Raw genomic sequence first — 20094 nt, 5'->3', positions numbered from 1 at the left:
CTGTGCCCCCCTAGCTAGGAACCAACACGATCGGAGACGCCCACGGACTGATGGACTCTTGGATGATACCCTTCTCTAGTAACTCATCCAATAACGTCTGCAGAGCAACGCGACGGTGATACGGAATGCGCCGAGCTGCTTGTTTAATAGTGAGTATTCAGGTCGTAGCATACATACACCTATTACACTGTGCCCCCCTAGCTAAAATTCACGTCCACGGGAATGAACGAAATACCTAGGAAACAAACAAAAGAAAACAAACCAAATAATAAACTCAGGACATAGTCAGCTAGTCGAGCAGGTGCATTGCGAACACGGCCAGAACGACGAGGAACAGGAGAAGAAGTACGGACCGGATCAGACGACGGCGGCTGTAGCGGCGGAACGCAGCGCGGCAAATCATCATCAGGCAGCAGGTCAGGACTAGAAGCAGTAACGGCAGGCGGTTGACAGTCGAGAGGACGGGAAACAGCCTCAGGCGGTCGAACAAACTTGCCAGTGACAGCATCATATCTGGTGAAACACTCAGACAGAGCAGGATCAGCATACAGAGCAAGAAGACTCTGAGGCTTGAAACAATCCGGCGACGGTCCAGCGGCCGAGGCACCAGGAGGACGAACAAAAACGGCCGGAGGAATGATCTCAGCAAGTGGCACTTCAGCAGCAGCTGACAGCGGAACATCACGGGCAAGAGGCGGCGGACTCGGCGGAGGAGACGGCACATCGGTCACCACGCGGGACATAGCATCGGCATTCCTGTGTCGAGAACCAGGGCGGTGCACAACAGCAAATTCGAATTCGGCCAAAGCCTCAATCCATCGAGCTTTGCGAGAACGGGGCTCCTTGGTTGCCCGCAACGCAGTTAACGCGGTATTGTCTGTCTTTGCAGTGAATTCGCGACCAAGCAGATAATGCCGGAAGTGGTTGGCGAAAAAGACAAGGGCCAGGGCTTCGCGGTCACTGGCGTCATAGTTACGCTCCGCTTTCGACATTATGCGCCCACCAAACGCAATGGGGCGTTCCACCTGGTCCTGTACCTGGCTCAGGACACCACCAATGGACACTTTCGAGGCATCTGTGTCCAGAAGGAAGGGACCGGCATCTGGTCCGAAGTCCGGGAATGCCATAACCGGAGCACTCGACAGCGCAGACTTCAGGGCGCGGAAGGAAGCGTCGCAAGCTTTCGACCAAACAAATTGCGCATTCTTGCCAGTGAGAGCCGTCAGCGGGGCTGACCGCTGCGCAAATCCACGGATGAATCGACGGTAATATCCCGCGAAACCAAGGAATGACCTGACCGCAGGGACAGACTTCGGCGTCTTCCACGCAAGTATCGCGGAAACCTTGTCCGGATCCGGGGCAATTCCGTCTGCCGACACGCGGTGCCCGAGGAACGCGACGTCCGACCGGAAAAAGGAACACTTTGCCAAGTTAAAACGCAGGCCTGCTGATTGCACACGCTCAAACACTCGCGACAAAATCAATACCTGGCCAGACAATGTTTCACTCGCATTTAAAACATCGTCAAAGGAGACACAACAAAATGGCTGAGCTGCAGCATTACACAGCCCACGAAGAACAGCTTCCATAACTCTCTGGAAGGTGGGAGGACCATTCCTGCACCCCATCGGCAGCACTGTAAACTCATACAGGCCCAATGGTGTTGTAAATGCGGTCTTCGCTCGGTCGTCAGGATCCATCGCAATCTGCCAATACCCAGACACGAGATCGAGCGACGAAAACCACTTACAACCAGACAGTGAATCAAGCATGTCATCCACCCGTGGAATCGGATAGGCGTCCGGCTTTGTGACACCGTTTAACTTGCGATAGTCAAGGCAAAGTCGTAAGGAACCGTTAATCTTAGGAACCAACACGATCGGAGACGCCCACGGACTGATGGACTCTTGGATGATACCCTTCTCTAGTAACTCATCCAATAACGTCTGCAGAGCAACGCGACGGTGATACGGAATGCGCCGAGCTGCTTGTTTAATAGGAGTATGTATGCTACGACCTGAATACTCACTATTCGTATTTCCCGCTCGTTCCTCTTGGCAATGAGCCACTCACATAGAAGAGCGCATGCTCCAGTTCTGTTCTGTTGTAGTCTAGTCTTGAGTTGTCGTTGTCCTGTTCTCCTTCTGTCTACACTCTTATCGAATACTTCTATAAATTATCCAATCATATAAAACCCCTGTGTTCCGGTGTGAGGGGGCATCATTAGCCGGGAGCAGCTAACAGAATCCACCGAGGACACCACAAGACGATGCAAGTCCCAGGGCAGTAGGGCAAAGAACCTAAGACAAATCATGGTCATACATCGCAGATCCCCCAGTTACGCATCTGGTTGGGCCAGGGTGGACATCAGCTGACGGAACAAGGACTGTGAGATCAGAGTGCAGTGGGAGACGGGATGAGCACAGATACGGCGAGCGGCGACTTGCAGTTACGTGATGACTGGTTCCGCGATCGGATCCGGGTGACCAGTCTTACGGTGCAACCAACATATGGCCACGCAGCCTTGTCAGACAGGGGCAAACATAGCGGCTTGTTGGATGTAACTCGCTAGGTATAACTACACGTGTACTGCGTGAGCTGGGAAAGGGGTGAATCCGGCCCCAGAAGCTCACGTACACCAGCGACCGAATGCTTGCAGATATGCCCTGCCTGTAGATGGTGCCACGTCACTCAGCAGGACGAACGGTCGAACCTCGACCAGGTGCTGAACGACTGGATTCTGTATGGATGCTAGTTCCGTCCAGAAGGGGGAGGACGCTGAACAAGGCATATGCAAAACGCACGCACACACCCACACACCCAGGCACAGGAAAATGACACACGGGGGATCAGGTATATACAGACTTTGTGTCCCCATGAACGTTACTGTCACAAGCACTTGTCTCGTCAGACTCCAGCCAGTCCGGGAACTCATGCTCCGTCCATCCGTGGACGAGCTCCAGCAGTGGTTGGTGGTTGCTGAGTCCAGTGTGGTTGGCGACTACTGCCTCGGCCGAACTGGGAGCAATGCCTACTGACTGGCAGGTCCTGCAATGCGGGCCGCTGCCAGGGGTTCGGCTATCGTTGTCAAACAGTCCGTGGCCTGATGGCCTTCGCTCGAATTGGGCGTTGTCGCCAATGTTGGATGCACGAACATTCCTACCTGGGTGCGGCATCTCAGGTAGGAACCGCTCCCTGGGTTGTAATTGCCTGAGCGGACGACCTGTGGAGGCTGCATTGGTGAGTCTTTCGTCGTCTGCAAGGCTGTCACCTACGCTGCCCTCCTCGTAGACTCTCACTGTTTCCCGGTCAAAGGAAACGGCTATTTCGAGTTGTTTCTGCCTTTACAGATTTATCAGTCCAGGCAGGCTCAGGAGGAGCTAGATGAGCCGCGATTCCATGGTTGCGAGTGGACATTGGCATGTTGAAGTATTGTTATTAGAAGGTTCTTCGCGTCTGCATAAATGCAATGTAAATATTCACAGCATGTACAGCTTTCGCATAAGCCGAAGCGACAACAGCCAAACAGGATATTGATAGCGATATAAAAACATATGCGATATAAATCGCGTGAGGCCACCCAGAATTAATTCGTTGTTTCGGGTCACCCGACCGACCGTCTTTTTTCATCCGACCGCAATTTCTTTAGTGCATGCAAATGGGCATGACTACAAGGTAGACTATGTACACACACGACCCAAAATATGTATAGCAGTCCAGACATCGACTTCAGAGTCAGAAGCTGTCTGCAGCACTTGGTGACGACGTTGTCTTCTACATTGTATCTCCGATTCGCAATCGGTCCTGAAACAGCATCAGCTCCGCCACTGCGTCGCTCATTGACAGAAGTTTTCAAGAACTTCGGTGAGAGCTGCTCGTCAGACTCGTTTGCCAGCGAGGCAAAGATCTGGTCCTGGAGGGGACGTGGCCCCGGACCTTGATCTGTTGGGACAATGGCTACGATGGATCGACTACAGTCAGATTTGATCGACTGGCTTGATCGAGAAAAGCTATTCAATATGCACAATTGTACATGCATACACCCCTGCCCGCAACTAAAATAAAAAATAAAATAAAAAATAAACCCGACCGTCCTACCCTGGTACGGATGAGTGAAGTGACCCGAAACAAGGAATTAATTCTAGGTGCTTGCCTGACGAAAATAGAATACAATTAAAACAAGCAAACAAGCAGCTCAACCGAGTTGAATTTGAATTTGCTGATCATTGCCAGGGACCCTCCGTGAGCAGTAGCATATCTCTCTAGGATACGGCCGCAAAGGTAGCTCCACGCCCCGCGGTTCTGGGCGATGCTCCTCAGCTCCTCAAGATCCGCCGAGGTCTTGAGGGTCCTCCCAACCAGCTCGAGATGGTGTCTGAGCACGACAGCCAGAGTTGTGCCCCGCCTGCCCCTCCAGGTAGGCTCAGTGGATGGCTTGAAGTAGGAGCACATTGACAGGTTCGCCGGTGCACTCTGGTCCAGCCGCAGCACGTGCCCAAAAAGACGCCAGCGGGCTCTCAGGACCGAGATACCAAGTAGTGTTGAGTTTGTCCTCTTGCACAGGGTGCTATTCTTGATTTTAGCTGGGTACCGTATGCCAATAACCTTCGGCAGTTGTTGTCTATGGAATGCATCAACTCTATGCATAGCGGTGCCAGTGAGGCCCCAAGTCCCATTGTTGTAGCACAGGACTGATAAGATGAATGTTTTTGTATAGCCGTACTCTCAGCGATTCGTTTACAACGGAACCACATATCCATTATGCCCAGAGTCGATGCAGGGCAGCTGTGGCGAGTTGCGTTCTCTGCGCAGCATCCTCGTGGTCACCAATGGTGAGGCGCCATTCCCCGCACACTCTGTCATTGAGCCATATGATGTTTGTGAGTTCTGTATTATATTCATTGATGTTGAGGTCCCAGGCTTTGAGGCACTTTGCAATGTCGGGCAGGAGCTCTTGAATACATTTGCAGTCAGACGATCTAGATCGGGTCTTGCGCAGTTAATCTGTCTCACCTCCCAAAGCGTTGCCTCCAGGTAGATAATGAATAGGACAGGTGATAGTGAGTCACCCTGTGGTGTACCTCAGGTGGTCTGGAACTGCTCGCTCTTCCCTCCAGGTAACCGGACCTAAAGGGACGTGTTCCTGAGTAGCTAGGACATAATGGTGACCTCATCATTCTCAAGGAAGCTAGCTAATATAGTGAGCAGACGGTGCCTGGATAGTGTGTTGAACGCTTTCGACATGCTTTTGCCGATCACGCCAAATGATTTTCTCACTCGTTGGCACCGTGCCGCCGTGCCGTGATCACCGTGCCGCGATCCATCTGTAGGACCAAACTACATTATATTTAGCCACCCGCACTAGTACCAAGTGTTACCTTCACTGGGGGCAGAGGTAACTGCAGTTGGATCCCGGGACGGATACCTTGATGCCATCAATCCTTTTCGTCACCTTGTCCTCCCCACTTACTGAGGTGTGGTGAGCCCATAAGTTGGATACTTTCAAGTCCACGCTAGTTTGCGGATTTCAGGGGTGTAGGCCGTTGGGCGGTTCAATAGCTAATTGAGTCATCTTTCCAACATTCCTTTGGAGTTTCTCTCCCCTCTTCGGTGAGACTCACGTGACCAGTTTTGGCAGTGAGCAAGTACAAATGTGTGTGCGTGTGTGTGTGTGTATGTGTGTGTGTGTGTGTGTGTGTGTGTGTGTGTGTGTGTGTGTGTGCGTGCGTGTGCGTGCACATGTGTATGCGGGAGTGTGCGTACATACTTGGGTGGGTATGTGCGTAATTGAGTGTGCTAGCTTGTGTGTGTGTGTTTCTGTGTGTGTGTGTGTGTGTGTGTGTGTCTCTCTGTGTGTAAAAGTAGAGAAAGAAAATGAAAAATAGGGATTCACTGGCCAGAAAAAGCCACTTCAATCAGCTGTGCGGTGGACACCAGGCTAAAATTAGTTGCGGTTAAATCATCATCCTTGCAAGCTGTTGAATGGTGTAATCCTAGCTCAATTTGCTATGTCTAACATAGCTGTTAGCTATCATCGCTTCCGTGATGATCGGCATGTCTGAGTTCTTAGTTCTGAGTGTGTGTGTGTGTGTATGTGTGTGTGTGTGTGTGTGTGTGTGTGTGTGTGTGTGTGTGTGTGTGTGTGTGCGTGCGTGTATGTGCGAGCATGCAAATGTCCGTGTGTTTGTGTTTGTCTGTGCTATTTTGTGTGTTTGGGTGTACGTGTGTTTGAACATGCTAGCAGGTGTGTATCTTCATCTGTTTGTTTTGTTTGTTTGTGTGTTTGGTATGTGTATGTGTGTGTATATGTGTGTATGTATCTGTATGTGTGTTTTTGTGTGTGTGCGGTGTGTGCGCACGCGCCTGTGTGAGTGTTTATGTGCATACGTGCGTGCAAAATATGTGTTTTAATGGTGTGTCTGTGTGGGCGTGTGTGTGTGTGTGTTTGTGTGTGCGTGTGTGTGTGTTTGTGTGTGTGTGTGTGTGTGTGTGTGTGTGTGTGTGTGTGTGTGTGTGCATGTCAGCGTGTGCGTATGTGCATGTATGTACGTACGTATCTGTGTGCTTGTTTGTGCGTGTGTGCACATTTGCTCTTGCATACTCAGGCTCTTCTGATACTGGCAGCATGCTACTATGGCAGCATTCATTGTGTCCAGTTTTTACTGTGGTGTAATCCGTCGCTCTTGCACGGCAAAGTTATGTTCAACGTCTATAATGAGCCACGGCAGGTGAGTACTGGCCAAAGTGCTCGGCGTGAAACTGTTTGTTCGGATCACTGGTTTGTTTATTCTGATAAACTGAGCACGTGCTCATGCAGCGTCACTTTGCTGTCAAAGATGTTCCCAGAAAATTGCATGTTCCTCTCTTTGTAAATGTGGTGAACAATGCGCCTCAAATATGGCCGTCAGATGCGAAAAGGGTGCTTATGGCATCACACAGCAAATCGAGTAAAGTGCGTCAGAGTGACAGGCTGTCATGTACCTGTCACGTGCATGAGTGAATCTTGACGTGACGTCATTTTTCGATCGTTGCAGTGTGAGTGTGCATCCCACAGCGCTGGTATGTTAACTAGCGCACTGCTGAGACTCCCCGCTTTCCGTAGATACTTCAACCAGCCTGGTACGGCAAAGCACGGTGGAGTTCCATACAAAAGAAACTGCCATTTTTTGTTGGCGCGAGCTCCGTTCTGATTTTGAACGAAATAATTCTTTCGTCTCCTGACCTGCTGGACTTCTCTGTTCTATTACAAATTTCAAGATGAGCAGGCAGTCTTACTTTACTGTGGATGAGGCTTTAGCCAAAGTTCTTCAGGACATGGATGTAGAAGGTTTTGGCGACTCACTCAGAGTGCGAGCCAGACGAGGTATTTGACCCGAGCGAAAGTGCAGCACCCGAAAACAGCGATGCAATTTCTGATGAAGAAGAGGACAATGCAGAACCAATCGAAATCAATGTTGCTGAAGTTACGGAGATCTTTTTTGGTGGCTGATCTTCCCAGGAGCAAGCGTGGGCTGGTGCGGCAACAGCAGCAGCAACAGCAGCTCCTGTGCAAGCGATTCCTGCGTGTGGATGTCGAGATGAGTGCCTCAAACAATTTTCGTCAGCTCGAATTGCGGAGAGCAGGTTGAATTTTATGGAGATGGAGAAGGAGAAGGAGCAGAAGGAATGCAATCTTACGGGGACTTATTGAAATTGGAAGATATTCAGCTGAAGTAAACTCCAAGGGCAAAAAAGACAGTGGCAGTCGTTTAGCTATTCATTTGCTGGTGAGGAGGAACAACAATAATTCTTGCTGTAAATAGAGCGTGATATTTAATGCTGATTTTACTTTGCAATTGTAACCCAGCTGGTGTTTCTGGCCCAAGGTAAACTGTGATTAGTCACTTCTGCTGCTTTAATGATGCCAATGTGTTCACCTCAGTTACACTTACTTACCAAGAACTGTGGCCACCAGCTTTATTCCGTGATTTTTCCGGCCAACCAGGAGAGCAATTTTTCTGCAACTTAGGCCGTAAAAGTGGCAAATATTCGCGATACTAAATTGACGATATCTCCATGATGGGTTTGGATTTTTGAGTCCTGTTTTTTGGAGGTGAAGCATAAAATCCTATAGATTTTGCCTGAGTCCTTATCTCAATTTGACCAAAATATGCCATAAGCACCCTTTTTGCATCTGACGGCTCAATTATTATATTTATTATAGAGTAAAACCTGTAACTAAAGACCGGCACCGTAACTACAGTCCATTCATAAAAAGATGGGTCCTGGCTCTGGCGAGCTCCCGTATTTGGCGATTTTTCGTGATTTCATCGTACACAGTGCAGTGCTGCGAACTTTGAAATTTGAAAAAGGGTCCAAAAAGGGTGCCTGAACTGGGGTTCGAACCGCAGAATGCACTGTTGCAGGCGGGGTCAAACGGCCTGGATTTTGATGGTTTTTCCCAATTCAGTGCTTTTGGGGCAAAACCTGGCCGAAATCCTATTCTTGCTATGGCTTGCTTTTTGGACAAAAAAACTTCAGAAACATAATTGGAAGAGGATTCCATATGGGATTGCAGAAAAAATTCTAAAAAAACTCAACGTTTGACCCATTTATGGCCAAAAGCTAGAAGTTCATTTTTTTCTGAATGGACTGTAGCGACCAGCCTGGTACTAAAGACCACCGTGACTAGCGACCAGCCTGGTTCTACACACCACTTCACCAGGCACGGACGGTCTCGTATACAAAAATGCACTGTGACAAGCGACTACCTGCTGAACGCATCCAGCGGCCGCCTTTTCTTGTCCCGAAGTCGATTTTTGACCTGTAACTAGCGACGGCCGTGCAGGAAATCAAAGGTTGTTCGAAGTTCCTTCTTCGAAAATTTTCATGATTTTCTATCCTGAATGGACTCTTTCGATACTACAGCTGCACGAATGAACGCAATCTCATTTTGACAATGGGCTGAACTGCACCTGTCATAGTTTCAAGTGCTCGCATGAGCAAACATGAAAGGAAACGTCTTGGAGAGCACCTGCTCGAACCTGCTCTATGATCGATGCTACTTCTCAAAGGAGAAATGGCATTGCGCAAGTGGTGGGAAATTATATTAGCTACATTTTGACATACATATCAGAGATGGGATCCATATATGGTTGAGCGGTGCAAACCTCTATCTAAAGACCACCTGCCACTAAAGACCATTTCTTCTTGCCCCAAGGGGTGGTCGTTAGTTGAAGGTTATACTGTATACACGGTATACTTTAGTAGAGGTACAACATAACCACTGGCCAGTGGGTATACTTTAGTAGAGCTACAACATAACCACTGGCCAGTGGGTATACTTTAGTAGAGGTACAACATAACCACTGGCCAGTGGGTATACTTTAGTAGAGCTACAACATAACCACTGGCCTGTGGGTATACTTTAGTAGAGGTGAACGATAAGGGAAAAGGTACTGTAGTTCTCCCAAGGGTACAGATCCCCCAAGAGTGTGCTACTGTGCTTTGGTTGTAACACGTTATGAGATGGCAGAATTTCACATCACTTGACGAGCTTGCACACACTATTTTCACACTGTGCATGATAGATAGAGGGTTGAACCCAATCCTGGTTTGGGTTCAACTCTCCTCGGGTCACTTCGCACTGCTTGCTAGCGTAACCTTTTGAACCACGTGTGATGTGAAGTTCTGGCGTAGCAGCAGTGGATAAAGGCTGTGTTGTCAGTTGTACACTCTTGGGGTTATGTACTCTTTGTATCACTAATCTGAGGTTATGAGTTCAGTTCATAGGCACCGCTGATGCAAGTATTATTGTGAATTTTGTGTCAAGTTCCAGCCAGCATTTACTATGTCCCCGTCCTCTACGACACACACACTAAGATGAGATATGCTGTGTTCTTGGAGAAGTCAATTGTACTTCGAGTACATGTGTATGGTACTATGCTGCAATAGAATGGAAAAATCTGGAACTTGTATGCTTTGCAGGTGATTGTAAGAATGTGTATGTGTGTATGTGTGTGTTTGTTGCTATGGTGACCTAATAGGACTGCGAACCAGCATCACTTCTACATGTCTGCGCGTTCCGTGGACATAAAGCACTGTGTGAGCTGCTGATAAAAAAGGGTGTCGACGTTAATGTCCAAGATAAGGTGAGCTTTGGAGGTGGAATGCACCAATCAAATGCACTTTGCAACAAACTCTTGTGACATCAAGTATTTTTCAAGGACACCAAACCATTTGTCCTCATGTGCTGAATATTGATGTGCGCATGTGGACATAGTGCACAGCATCATAATTATATGCCAGGGCTGTAGCTACCACATTTTGACTGGTCCGGTGAGACATTTTTTACCTTATAATGATATGACCGAATCAAGTTACTACAATGTACCAGTACATGTAGTGTACCTATACAGGTTATACAATTACATCATCAGTTGAAATGTTTTTGGCGAAGTCACAGATTCGTGAGTGATAGTGGCACAGCACCATATATAGATGTATACAAATTCTCATAACTTGGAGAAAGATGATTGACACGGTCTTGTGTGGATCGAATAAACGTCTTCAGGCTGCGAAGTGCACTGAATGACTTCTCCGATGTGGGGTTCGTGGCTGGAAGAATAAGCAGTAGGTGAAACAAACAGTAGGCAGGCAATGACTTACACAGCTTGTGCAAAGTGAGCAGCTCAGCTCCTTACAACTTACAGTCTGTTTGGGGGCATTCCTGTCGCTCGAGTTGAACCCCCTTCGAACTGTTGAGTTGAACCTTGGTGTAAAAAAATGCTGTAGCCTGCAGGCACGATAACCAGGTGACTGGTGTACGGACAAGCACGTGATCGCTTACTCACCTGTGTTTTATTTTGGAATAAGGGCCAAACGCTGCATCGCAGCCTTCTTGGAACAATACCAGTCGACTCAGCATCCAAAAGACTACAACATATGGGCCAATCGTGTTCATCCGTGCTCATAAGAACGAAATGGCGCTTTTAGTGACATTTTGCATAGAATTCCCCCTCTATGAAACAGTGGTAGCGACTTCGGCGATGATATTTTTAGGAAAGGGTTTGCTCCCACACCGGAGTCAAGTGTCAAAGCAAGTCGTCGGAATAGCGCGAGCTCTAGTAACCCTTTCCTAAATCCCCCTCTGATAGGGTCAACCAGTTTCGGTGGAAGAGCGTGAGTTCGATTGGGGATAAAGGAGAAAGGGAGCGCCTCAAATTCCTCGGACCAAGATCATTCGACTCAGCATCCTGAAGACAGAAAAATGGTATAATAGACCAATCCCGAAAAGATTGTCTGGGTTCGAAAGGGGGCATGTCAACTGAGAGTACACTGTACAACACATACATAGCACTGTTAGCCACTACCTGATCAGCATGCGGCACAGGACGTGTTTGATAGTTCGAGTGTGAATGCGAGGGTAAGTACACGGTTAGCCCCTGCACCCGTAAATATGCAAGCACCTCCAAGTGAACCCGCACGCCCAGCTTGGGCACTCGTGCACCCACGCAGTCAGACACAAGCGCACACATGCATGCACACGCCACTGGCGTACCCATGCTCTGACTCGCAGACACCCGCACAACGTACCGCTCACTATGGCGTGCACAAACATACAATAGACACATTGGGTTGGGGGTTTCCAGGATTTCTTTTGGATAATTTAAATTTTCAAGAAAATGCTCTTTGATAATAATTGATTAACACAAGCATCTGCATGCCGCACTCACACAACGAGCAACCAGTTTGGGGAATAGGAGGGTTTGTCAATTGCTTTGCCAGGCTCCGAGTGAGTGACAGCTTAGAGCTGTGTGAATGTGTGTGTATGGCAGCTGGGCAGGGCCCTGCTGCGGAGGCTGAGTGAGCCGTATGGAGGCAGCCGGGCAGGGCCCGGCTGCGGAGTCTGAGTGAGCCGTATTGAGAGGCTGAGTGAGCCGAGGCTGAGTGAGCCGTCTGAATGTGAGAGGCTAAATGAGCCGTATGAGGAGCCTGGTAAGCAAGGTTGACTCCCCTCCATGTATTTACAGAGTTTCGCCGGTAGACGGCATCAGTGTAGTTATTGTAGGCCGGTATGATAATGGATACCGACAGGAGAGAACTAGAATAGGAAACATGATGATGACAATAGTGGAGTGGGTGGGTGGGTTGAGAAAGAAATCCACTGCCAATGCGGACAAAGCAAGAACTGAAGTCAGGAACAGTGGACTTCGGAGAACAATGAGCGCGTGAGTGTTTGTTGGGAACAGAGCATGCACCTTCTGTGTTAACATATTTTGCGCGCGCGCGCAAAAATCATTTAACACAAGCATCTGCATGCTGCACTCACACAACGAGCAACCAGTTTGGGGAATAGGAGGGTTTGTCAATTGCTTTGCCAGGCTCCGAATGAGTGACAGCTTAGAGCTGTGTGAATGTGTGTGTATGGCAGCTGGGCAGGGCCCTGCTGCGGAGGCTGAGTGAGCCGTATGGAGGCAGCCGGGCAGGGCCCGGCTGCGGAGGCTGAGTGAGCCGTATTGAGAGGCTGAGTGAGCCGAGGCTGAGTGAGCCATCTGAGTGTGAGAGGCTGAATGAGGCGTATGAGGAGCCTGGTAAGCAAGGTTGACTCCCCAAATAGAGAACCTCCTATTCACTGTTAACTGTAGAGGGGGTGCCACAGATTGTGGACAATAGTAGAGTGATATTGAGTTACTGAGTGTACAGTCGGTACATAGGTGACATTCGGTTATGCTCTGGCACCCACAATAAGTGGGCTCAGTCTGTCTGATCAGCGCTTACCCAGGACCGGTGCTGCCAGCTTTCATGGCAGTTTGCATGTGGACTTCCGTCACTCGGCAGTGCAAGGCACGGCCGAAGTCTCCCCAGGAATGGACGGAAGGGCACGCACGGGAGTGGGCATGTGAGCGGCGGTAGGGTGGCACGAATGGAATCGCTTGAAACCTTGCCTGGAGAGAGCGTCAGCAAGGATGTTGGTAGTTCAAGGTATGTGACCGGCGGTGACCATAAAGTTACCTCTGGCGGAGATGAAGAAGACCTGCCGTAGGAGTGACATCACATTAGGGCAGCGACTGGTGCCAGACTTGAGAACAGCGGCGACAGCTTCGTTGTCGGTATGGAAGCGGATACGCTTGCGACACCACTGGTGGCCCCACGTAGCACATGCAATGCAGATGGGATACAACTCCTTGAACGTAATGCAGAGCGGAGTGTGTTGTGGTGACCAGGTGTCAGCCAACCAATGCGTGCCGTAAACTGCGCCATGCCCAATGGCGCCAGATGCGTCAGTTTCTATCAGGATGTCGCTGGCCAGCGTCTCCTGGAGATCGAGGAAGAATGACTTGCCATTCCAGCCATCGAGTAGGTGAGACCACCAAAGAAGGTCCAGATGACATTCTGGAGAGAGACGGATGCGGTGGTAGGGCTTGGAAACTTTGCGCGTGGCATCATACAGTCGGCGCATGAATGTACGGCCCGGCGAGATGACGCGGCTGGCAAAGTTCAGCTTGCCCAACAGCTGTTCAAGCTCCCGTAGACGGCAGGATTGGCGTTGGCGAAAAGCCAATAGTCTGGAGCGGATGCCGTCAACCTTGTACTGTGGGAGACGAGCCACTTTCTGGACGGAGTCCAGTTCGATGCCCAGGAAGGTGAGACAGGAGGTTGGGCCGACTGTCTTTTCGTCGGCAATGGGAACTCCCAGGTAGCGGAATACGGAGAGGACTACATTCAGACGCTGCGCACATAGCGTTGAGTGTGCAGGGCCACAGAGCCAGAAGTCGTCCAGAAGGTGCAGGAGGTTGGGAACCTGGAACAGTTCACAGCTTATCTGGCAAAGTGCGTCCGCAATGCAGTTAAACAAGTAGAGTGCGGACCTCAGCCCGAATGGCAGTACTTTTCCATGGTAGAATTGGCCCTGCCACTGGAAACCCAACGAACGGTATGCAGTGGGTGCGACCGGGACCAGTCGAAATGCATTGCGTATGTCGAGCTTCGCCATCAAGGCACCGGTACCTTGACGTTGCAGAAGCTCAATGGCATCGTCCACTGTGACATAATGTAGGGAGAATGAATCCTTGTTCATTCCATCATTGACAGACATACGGTCAGGGTAAGACAGGTGGTGAATGAGGCGGAATTTCCCGTTGGTCTTGGGCACTACGCCGAGCGGAAAGCATACAAATGGGTGGAAAGGCTGGACAGAGAAAGGACCGGCCGATTCGTCACGTCGGACCCGGTCAGCAATTTGTTGTTGTACAAACTGAGCATGTTCAATGGCAGTTGGGAGGTTGCCAGAGATGATAGATACAGAAGCACCAGAGTGGCCAATGGGGAACCCGTGTTGCAAGCCATTAAGGATAAAGTCAGAGAGGACACGATTAGAAATACGAGGCAAAAGAGTCATTAGGCGGGCTATGTACAGAGGCGTGGGGAGACTACTTCGCTGCGACGGGCTTGTCCGTCTGGCGGGGTCCCCGGCGACCGTCGTTGGTGCAGCGAGCGGCGGGATGACCCCGGTCGCCGCAGGTTGAGCAGACGTGCAAGCGTTCACAGGGCTGGTGTTGGCAAGGGCGGCCATGGTTGAAGTTGAGGCAGATCTGGCGGGTGCTGCCCGCCCCGGCCAGAAATGGCTGCGTAGGACGGCTGGTGTTGGTGCCAGCTGGAGCATGTGGCCCTGCCAAATACTGTGGGCAACGGTCACGGCTGTGGTGCGTTGTGCAGCGCGGACATGATGGTCGGGGTGCCCGGATCAGGTGCAGGCTCCAGAGGCTTTGGTCGATTGCGTCCCAACGAGCCGAGGTTGTTGCCACCGCTGCACGGAAGGCACGGTCATACCCCAGTACAGCTGGGGTCGCAAACTGCTGGTTGGCAGTACAGATAATGTGCTGGTACGTCACCAGCTCCAGTGCTCGGAATGTCACATGTTTCAGTGCGCAGGCCATGTAGATTGTGTAGGCTTCCAGCCAGGCAGTGAAGTCGACAATGGAGCGCTTCTTAGTCACACATAAATTGAGGGACACACGCCGGCCATCTCCGTTGGCGGTACTGAGCTCCAAGGGCTCGGACCCTGCGCCCACATTCTCTGGGAGGAGATCCTCCAGCTCAATATATTCACCGCGTGTGATTTTGTCATCAACTTACGCGGGACCGTGGGAACAATAGAGCTGGACTCACGAGTGTTCGCCATGGGCGCTGGGATCGGAGGCAGCGCGGGTTGCATGAGGGAAATGTCCATGGGGCCGGAGTCGACCTGCGGCGGGTGATGGGTGACGGTGTTGGAAGCGGTTTGGACCACATCTGCCACTGAGGGGACCGCCGCCTGAGCATGGCCGTCCGGATCCTGGCGAGCTGAAATTCACTCCTCAAGGCGCTCGACTCGAGCGAGCAGGGGGTGCAGGGCCGTCGACACGGCAGCCGTAACGGAACGTGCATTTAGGCCAGTTGTGAGTAAGCTTGCCGGCTGGGGAACGGCGGACGGGATATCGTCCTGCTCCGCACGGGCATTGCCGGAACGATCCGCACGGGCATTGCCGGAACGATCTGCCGCATGGTCCGCAGGGGCTCGATTTGGAGTGTCGGCATGCGGGGACGACGAGGCGTGCCTGCGACTGGAACGCCTGGGCCCGGGAGCCGACTGCTTACGTGCACGGGGCATCTCCGTGAGCTGTGGTAAACCTTGAGATTGAGGTTGAGAAAGAAATTCACTGCCAATGCGGACAAAGCAAGAACTGAAGTCAGGAACAGTGGACTTCGGAGAACAATGAGCGCATGAGAGTTTGTTGGGAACAGAGCATGCGCCTTCTGTGTTAACATATTTTTGCGCGTGCACAAAAAATCATTTAAGTAAAGATGCATGCCTGAAACTAGCATCCGCCCGCCAAGGGCGCACAAATGGCCACCGCGGCCAGCAGCTGCCCGCCGGGGGCTAAACTAGCATACTGCCCACCGAGGGCGAGCAAATGCCCGCCGAGGCCAGCAAACCGCCCGCCGAGAGCTAAACTAGCATACTGCCCACCGAGGGCGCTTAAACGGCCCCGCGCGGCCAGCAAACCGCCTGTTGAGGGCTAAACCAGCAGACAACCCATCGAGGGTGCGCAAATTGCCACCGAGGCCAGCAAACTGCCCACCGTGGGCCAATATCATCTTGCCCGCCGAGGGCACACAAACGGCCACCGAGGCCAGCCAATCGTCCACCGAGGGCTCACACGACTGCCTGGCATCAGGCGTCACAACATTCAGACACAATAGGAGGCCCTTTTGCCCCAAAAGGATAGTAGTCATAGAAACCATGGCATCCCGTTCCCCGCAATCCACAACGAGCTAGCTTTGTGACCACGGCTGCAATTGCAGCAAATTACTCACAGTAATACCATGCCCGTGCAGGCATACACACACTAGTTATCATGGCAAGAGCCGCTCACTAACTTACAAGCTAGGCATCCCGGCTGCCTGCTGCACGTAATGTTCGCATGCAGAGCTTCTCCAGCGGCCCGCCGGCTTTACTTGTGGCGGGATGACAGGGACGAGGAGAGCACTAGCTGGCCACTGTCCTCTGACACCTTGACTCGCTTCGTGGCTGGCTCGTCCGCAAGGGGAGTGAGGAACAACGCAAGCTCCACATATTTCCCGCGCAGCACCTTGTCGTACGTACTGCGGGGCACGTGGTCAGTCACCCCATTAGGCCTCGGTCACACTACAGCAAAAATGTTGCGTCAGCGTCAGAATCATGAGCTTTTCCATGGCAACTGACTGGCGGAAGAGCGAGGCGTTTTCTGAGAAGAAAATGATGTTGAAAAAGGACAGTAGTATGAGTGGGTCATCGCTCAACTGGAGCCTGCTGACTTGTGAGTGTTGTGTTGTCGTCAAGAGCCCCAAAAAGGAGAACCACTATGACGAAGTCAGGAGAAACACAGCTGCGATGCGGACTTTTCTTGCCTGATCCATGACACTACAACTGAAAAGGGCTTCAAATATTTCGGAAAGAAACAACAACAATCGTGCACATGTGGTGGATCTTTCGTCTTCTTGTAATAATGAAAAATCAATGAAAAATTTGAAAACTTTGTCTGACAATTATTTTGTATAATAAACAAAAGGCCGGTTTTCGTGGGAATCCATGTCGTCATTGAGTTTCCCTGGTGATTTTGTGACGTTGACAAATGCGTCAGGCCGCGGCAGTCACGAGCTGCAAAAAAACAAAACACTGTGTGACCCCGCGACTGCGTCAAGTGCTGCGGCTTGACGCTGCGTCCAGCTTCAAACTTGCCGTAGTGTGACCGAGGCCTTACAGGACCCGACATTGACAGCACTAGGGTTACACACATAATCATTGTATTCAAGACTGCTGGAGATATTAACACCAGGAGTAGGCACACGAGAGCTATGGATAGTCACACCACTACGGGGAGACAGGCCGTCTACAACAGTCGACGCAGCCACAGAGGTAGGGGGGCTAGCACTAGTAGGCACACGTGTGGAACTACTACTTCACACACCCGTACCTGTGGGAAGCGACTCCTCCACCTGCACCCGAGGATCGGCAGTGTTGGCAGGGGCAGCCGGGCAGGACGGACGACGTGTCGACTTCGCCTGACCCAAGGCTGCAGGGGCGACAGCTCTAACAGCCGCCTGGTTCGATGTGGCGATCAAGGCCTGGAGGGTTGCCATTTGGCCAGGAGAAAACCCGGGCGCCAGAGCCAGCGTTGCCCTGGAGCAGGAGGTGCTGCAGCAGCAGGAGGAGCTCGAGCAGCCACGCTGCGGGTCGGGGGAGCAGGGGTGCTGCAGCAAGAGGAGGAGCTCGCGCAGCCATGCTGCGGGTCGCGACTCGTCGGGTGTTCATCTCAGCAGAAAAGGGAAAACTTCGGAAGGAAGATAAAGCTTTGACTGCTAACGCAAAGAACGCTCCTTCGCACAAAGACAGCTCAGCAAAACCCGTCTCCAAATAATTAGACGCCGCCTCCACGACTGTCCATACAATTGTGCCAGGCCACACGCTGCGCACGCGGCTTAGTCACAAGATGGTCACGTGACACTTACTCGCAGCACTCTACCACCAACATGCGTGTGCATGGGCTAACTAGGCTTTGCTGTGCAAAGCCCACCTTTTTCTCGTTAGTTGCATGCAAGAGAGACGATGCAACAGAAAGCAAAGCCTTTTGCAGTTTTCTCTCTCGCACTGGTAATGGTCTGCTGTTGGAGTTGAAATGCGATGACATAATCCTTGTTTCGCTCTTCTGTGTAGTGTGAAGAGGTCAACGCACATGTAGAGCTCACTTTGATGAAGTAGGCAAGGCTGTGAGCGCTGTGGCTCAAAGCGATAGGCCCTAAATCTTACGAGATAGTTCGAGTGCTATTGTTTGTTGCGAGCGCTTTGTCTTCGATGAGCCCTGCCTCTTTCCTGGCAGGTGCCCTCCTATAGGACCAACCACGAAGTGACGGTACTCATCTGCAGCCGATCAACGTTATACTGCACAAGAAGATAGTGTTTTTGCCAAGCCAGTGCCCCGCCAAAGACCATCGCCGTGTCAAACCGTCGGAACGAATTCATGATGAGAAACATCATTCGCGCGATCGTGATGAAGAAGTATTTCGAAAGGCAACATAGTCTTTACCTCCGGGACGACAACTGTGCGCACATCCTGCAAGGGGAGAATGTCACCAGCGACATCAACGAAGACGACGGCAGTATTTCGGAAACCTGGAATCAGCGGAGGTCGTCAAGCTCCTCTGCGACCGGGTACATGTACAGTATAGGTGACATGTCGACACGAGCATGCGGAAACACAGCATTCACTGTTGTAAGGTTGCGAGAGTTTGCGGAAGGAGTCCAAGTCGGGAAATCCATCAGCTCCAAAACCTACTTGTACGTGGGCGATTAGACTACAGCTTCAGCAGTCAGGACTTGTAAATACCGGTAGTCCTCACCGAGGGCTAGCTGGCCTCCAAACTCTGTCAGGGTCTGCCTAAGGTACCGAAAGTCCTTTGACTAGCTGCCGGCAGGACTCCATCAAATCTTTAAGCTTCAGCTCGGCGAGCAAAAGTCTCTCTCTGCTCTGCCATGAGCTGACACACACAAACTGAATACAAAACGATGCACTTCACACAAGCTGGCTTGCACACGTGCCCCCTTTCACGAACCCAGACAATCTTTTCGGGGTTGGTCTATTAGGTAGAAATGGTTCAAGTAACGTGTCATGTCTGGTGTGGCCAAGCTTGGCCGCTAGTGTTTTTTATATTATATATATATGTTGGACTCAGTAGAGCGTCCAGCCCCTATATGATGTCCAACCCCTATATAGAGTCCATTGGTCCAAAATCCACTGTACAGAGTCCAAACTTGGAATCAACTGTGAGCTCAAAGTTTCGATGGACATCACTCCCTGTATAGAGTCCAGCCAATTGGCTTCACCCCTATATAGAGTCCATTGGTCCAAAATCAACTGTACGGAGTCCAAACTTTGAAATCAACTATAAAGAGTCTTTATGTGGACAACACCCCCTGTATAAAGTCCAGCCAATTAGGCATCCCCTATCGAGTTCGAAAATAGACATAGGATCTGCTGTAAGCAGTGAATATTAACCAGAAAACGGCCTCTCCCTTTAATCCTTTACATCATTCACTTCTCAAGATAAAAAAAATATGTATTGAGGCGCCACTGCAGCCACGTCATTACATGAAAAACCCTACAAACACCATCCTCAAATCAAGTGGTCTCTTCGCAGACGCTGCAAATTACAATATCTCAATCATGTAGTGTTGCCAAATTATTGTGCACGCACACAAACATGCACACACCCACACAACGCCAAGAAAATACCTAGAAAAAAACCAAGAATCGAAAGAGAATAATGGAGAGCCCAGGATTAATTATTTGTTTTCAAATTATTGTGCGCGCGCGCGCGCACACACACACACACACACACTTATACAACGCCAAGAAAACACCAAGAAAAGAGTAGAGACACAATACACACGCAACTCCAACAGCCATGCAAACGTCCACCCATTTACATGTAAAGTCAAGAGGGATAACAAATAATTATACGAAACGAATGCGTACGGGGACGGGTACACGCACGTTTACATACACGTAGTAGTGTAAGAGAGTAACATAGTGC

General features: G+C 50.7%; 2 protein-coding genes across 2 annotated transcripts in view; one reads left to right on the top strand and one right to left on the bottom strand.

Moving 5' to 3' along the window:
* The window catches only part of LOC135829967 (uncharacterized), a 37032-nt gene extending 26777 nt beyond the window's left edge, over nucleotides 1-10255 (top strand). Inside the window, exons 4-5 of the mRNA XM_065342357.1 lie at nucleotides 6606-6728; nucleotides 10026-10255. Coding sequence (XP_065198429.1) covers nucleotides 6606-6728; nucleotides 10026-10187 — 285 coding nt within the window. The 3' untranslated portion in view covers nucleotides 10188-10255. The remainder of the gene's footprint in view (nucleotides 1-6605; nucleotides 6729-10025) is intronic.
* A 2703-nt stretch (nucleotides 10256-12958) lies between these two features.
* Nucleotides 12959-14554, bottom strand: LOC135829134 (uncharacterized). The gene has a single exon (XM_065341541.1). It carries the CDS (start codon nucleotides 14552-14554, stop codon nucleotides 12959-12961), a length of 1596 nt encoding a protein of 531 aa, XP_065197613.1.
* Between the last annotated feature and the right edge of the window lie 5540 nt (nucleotides 14555-20094).

The sequence above is a fragment of the Sycon ciliatum genome, chromosome 13, assembly GCF_964019385.1.
Source record: "Sycon ciliatum chromosome 13, ocSycCili1.1, whole genome shotgun sequence".
NCBI lineage: Eukaryota > Metazoa > Porifera > Calcarea > Leucosolenida > Sycettidae > Sycon > Sycon ciliatum.
Note: the sequence above shows the minus strand (reverse complement) of the source record. Positions and strands in the feature narration are given on the sequence as shown.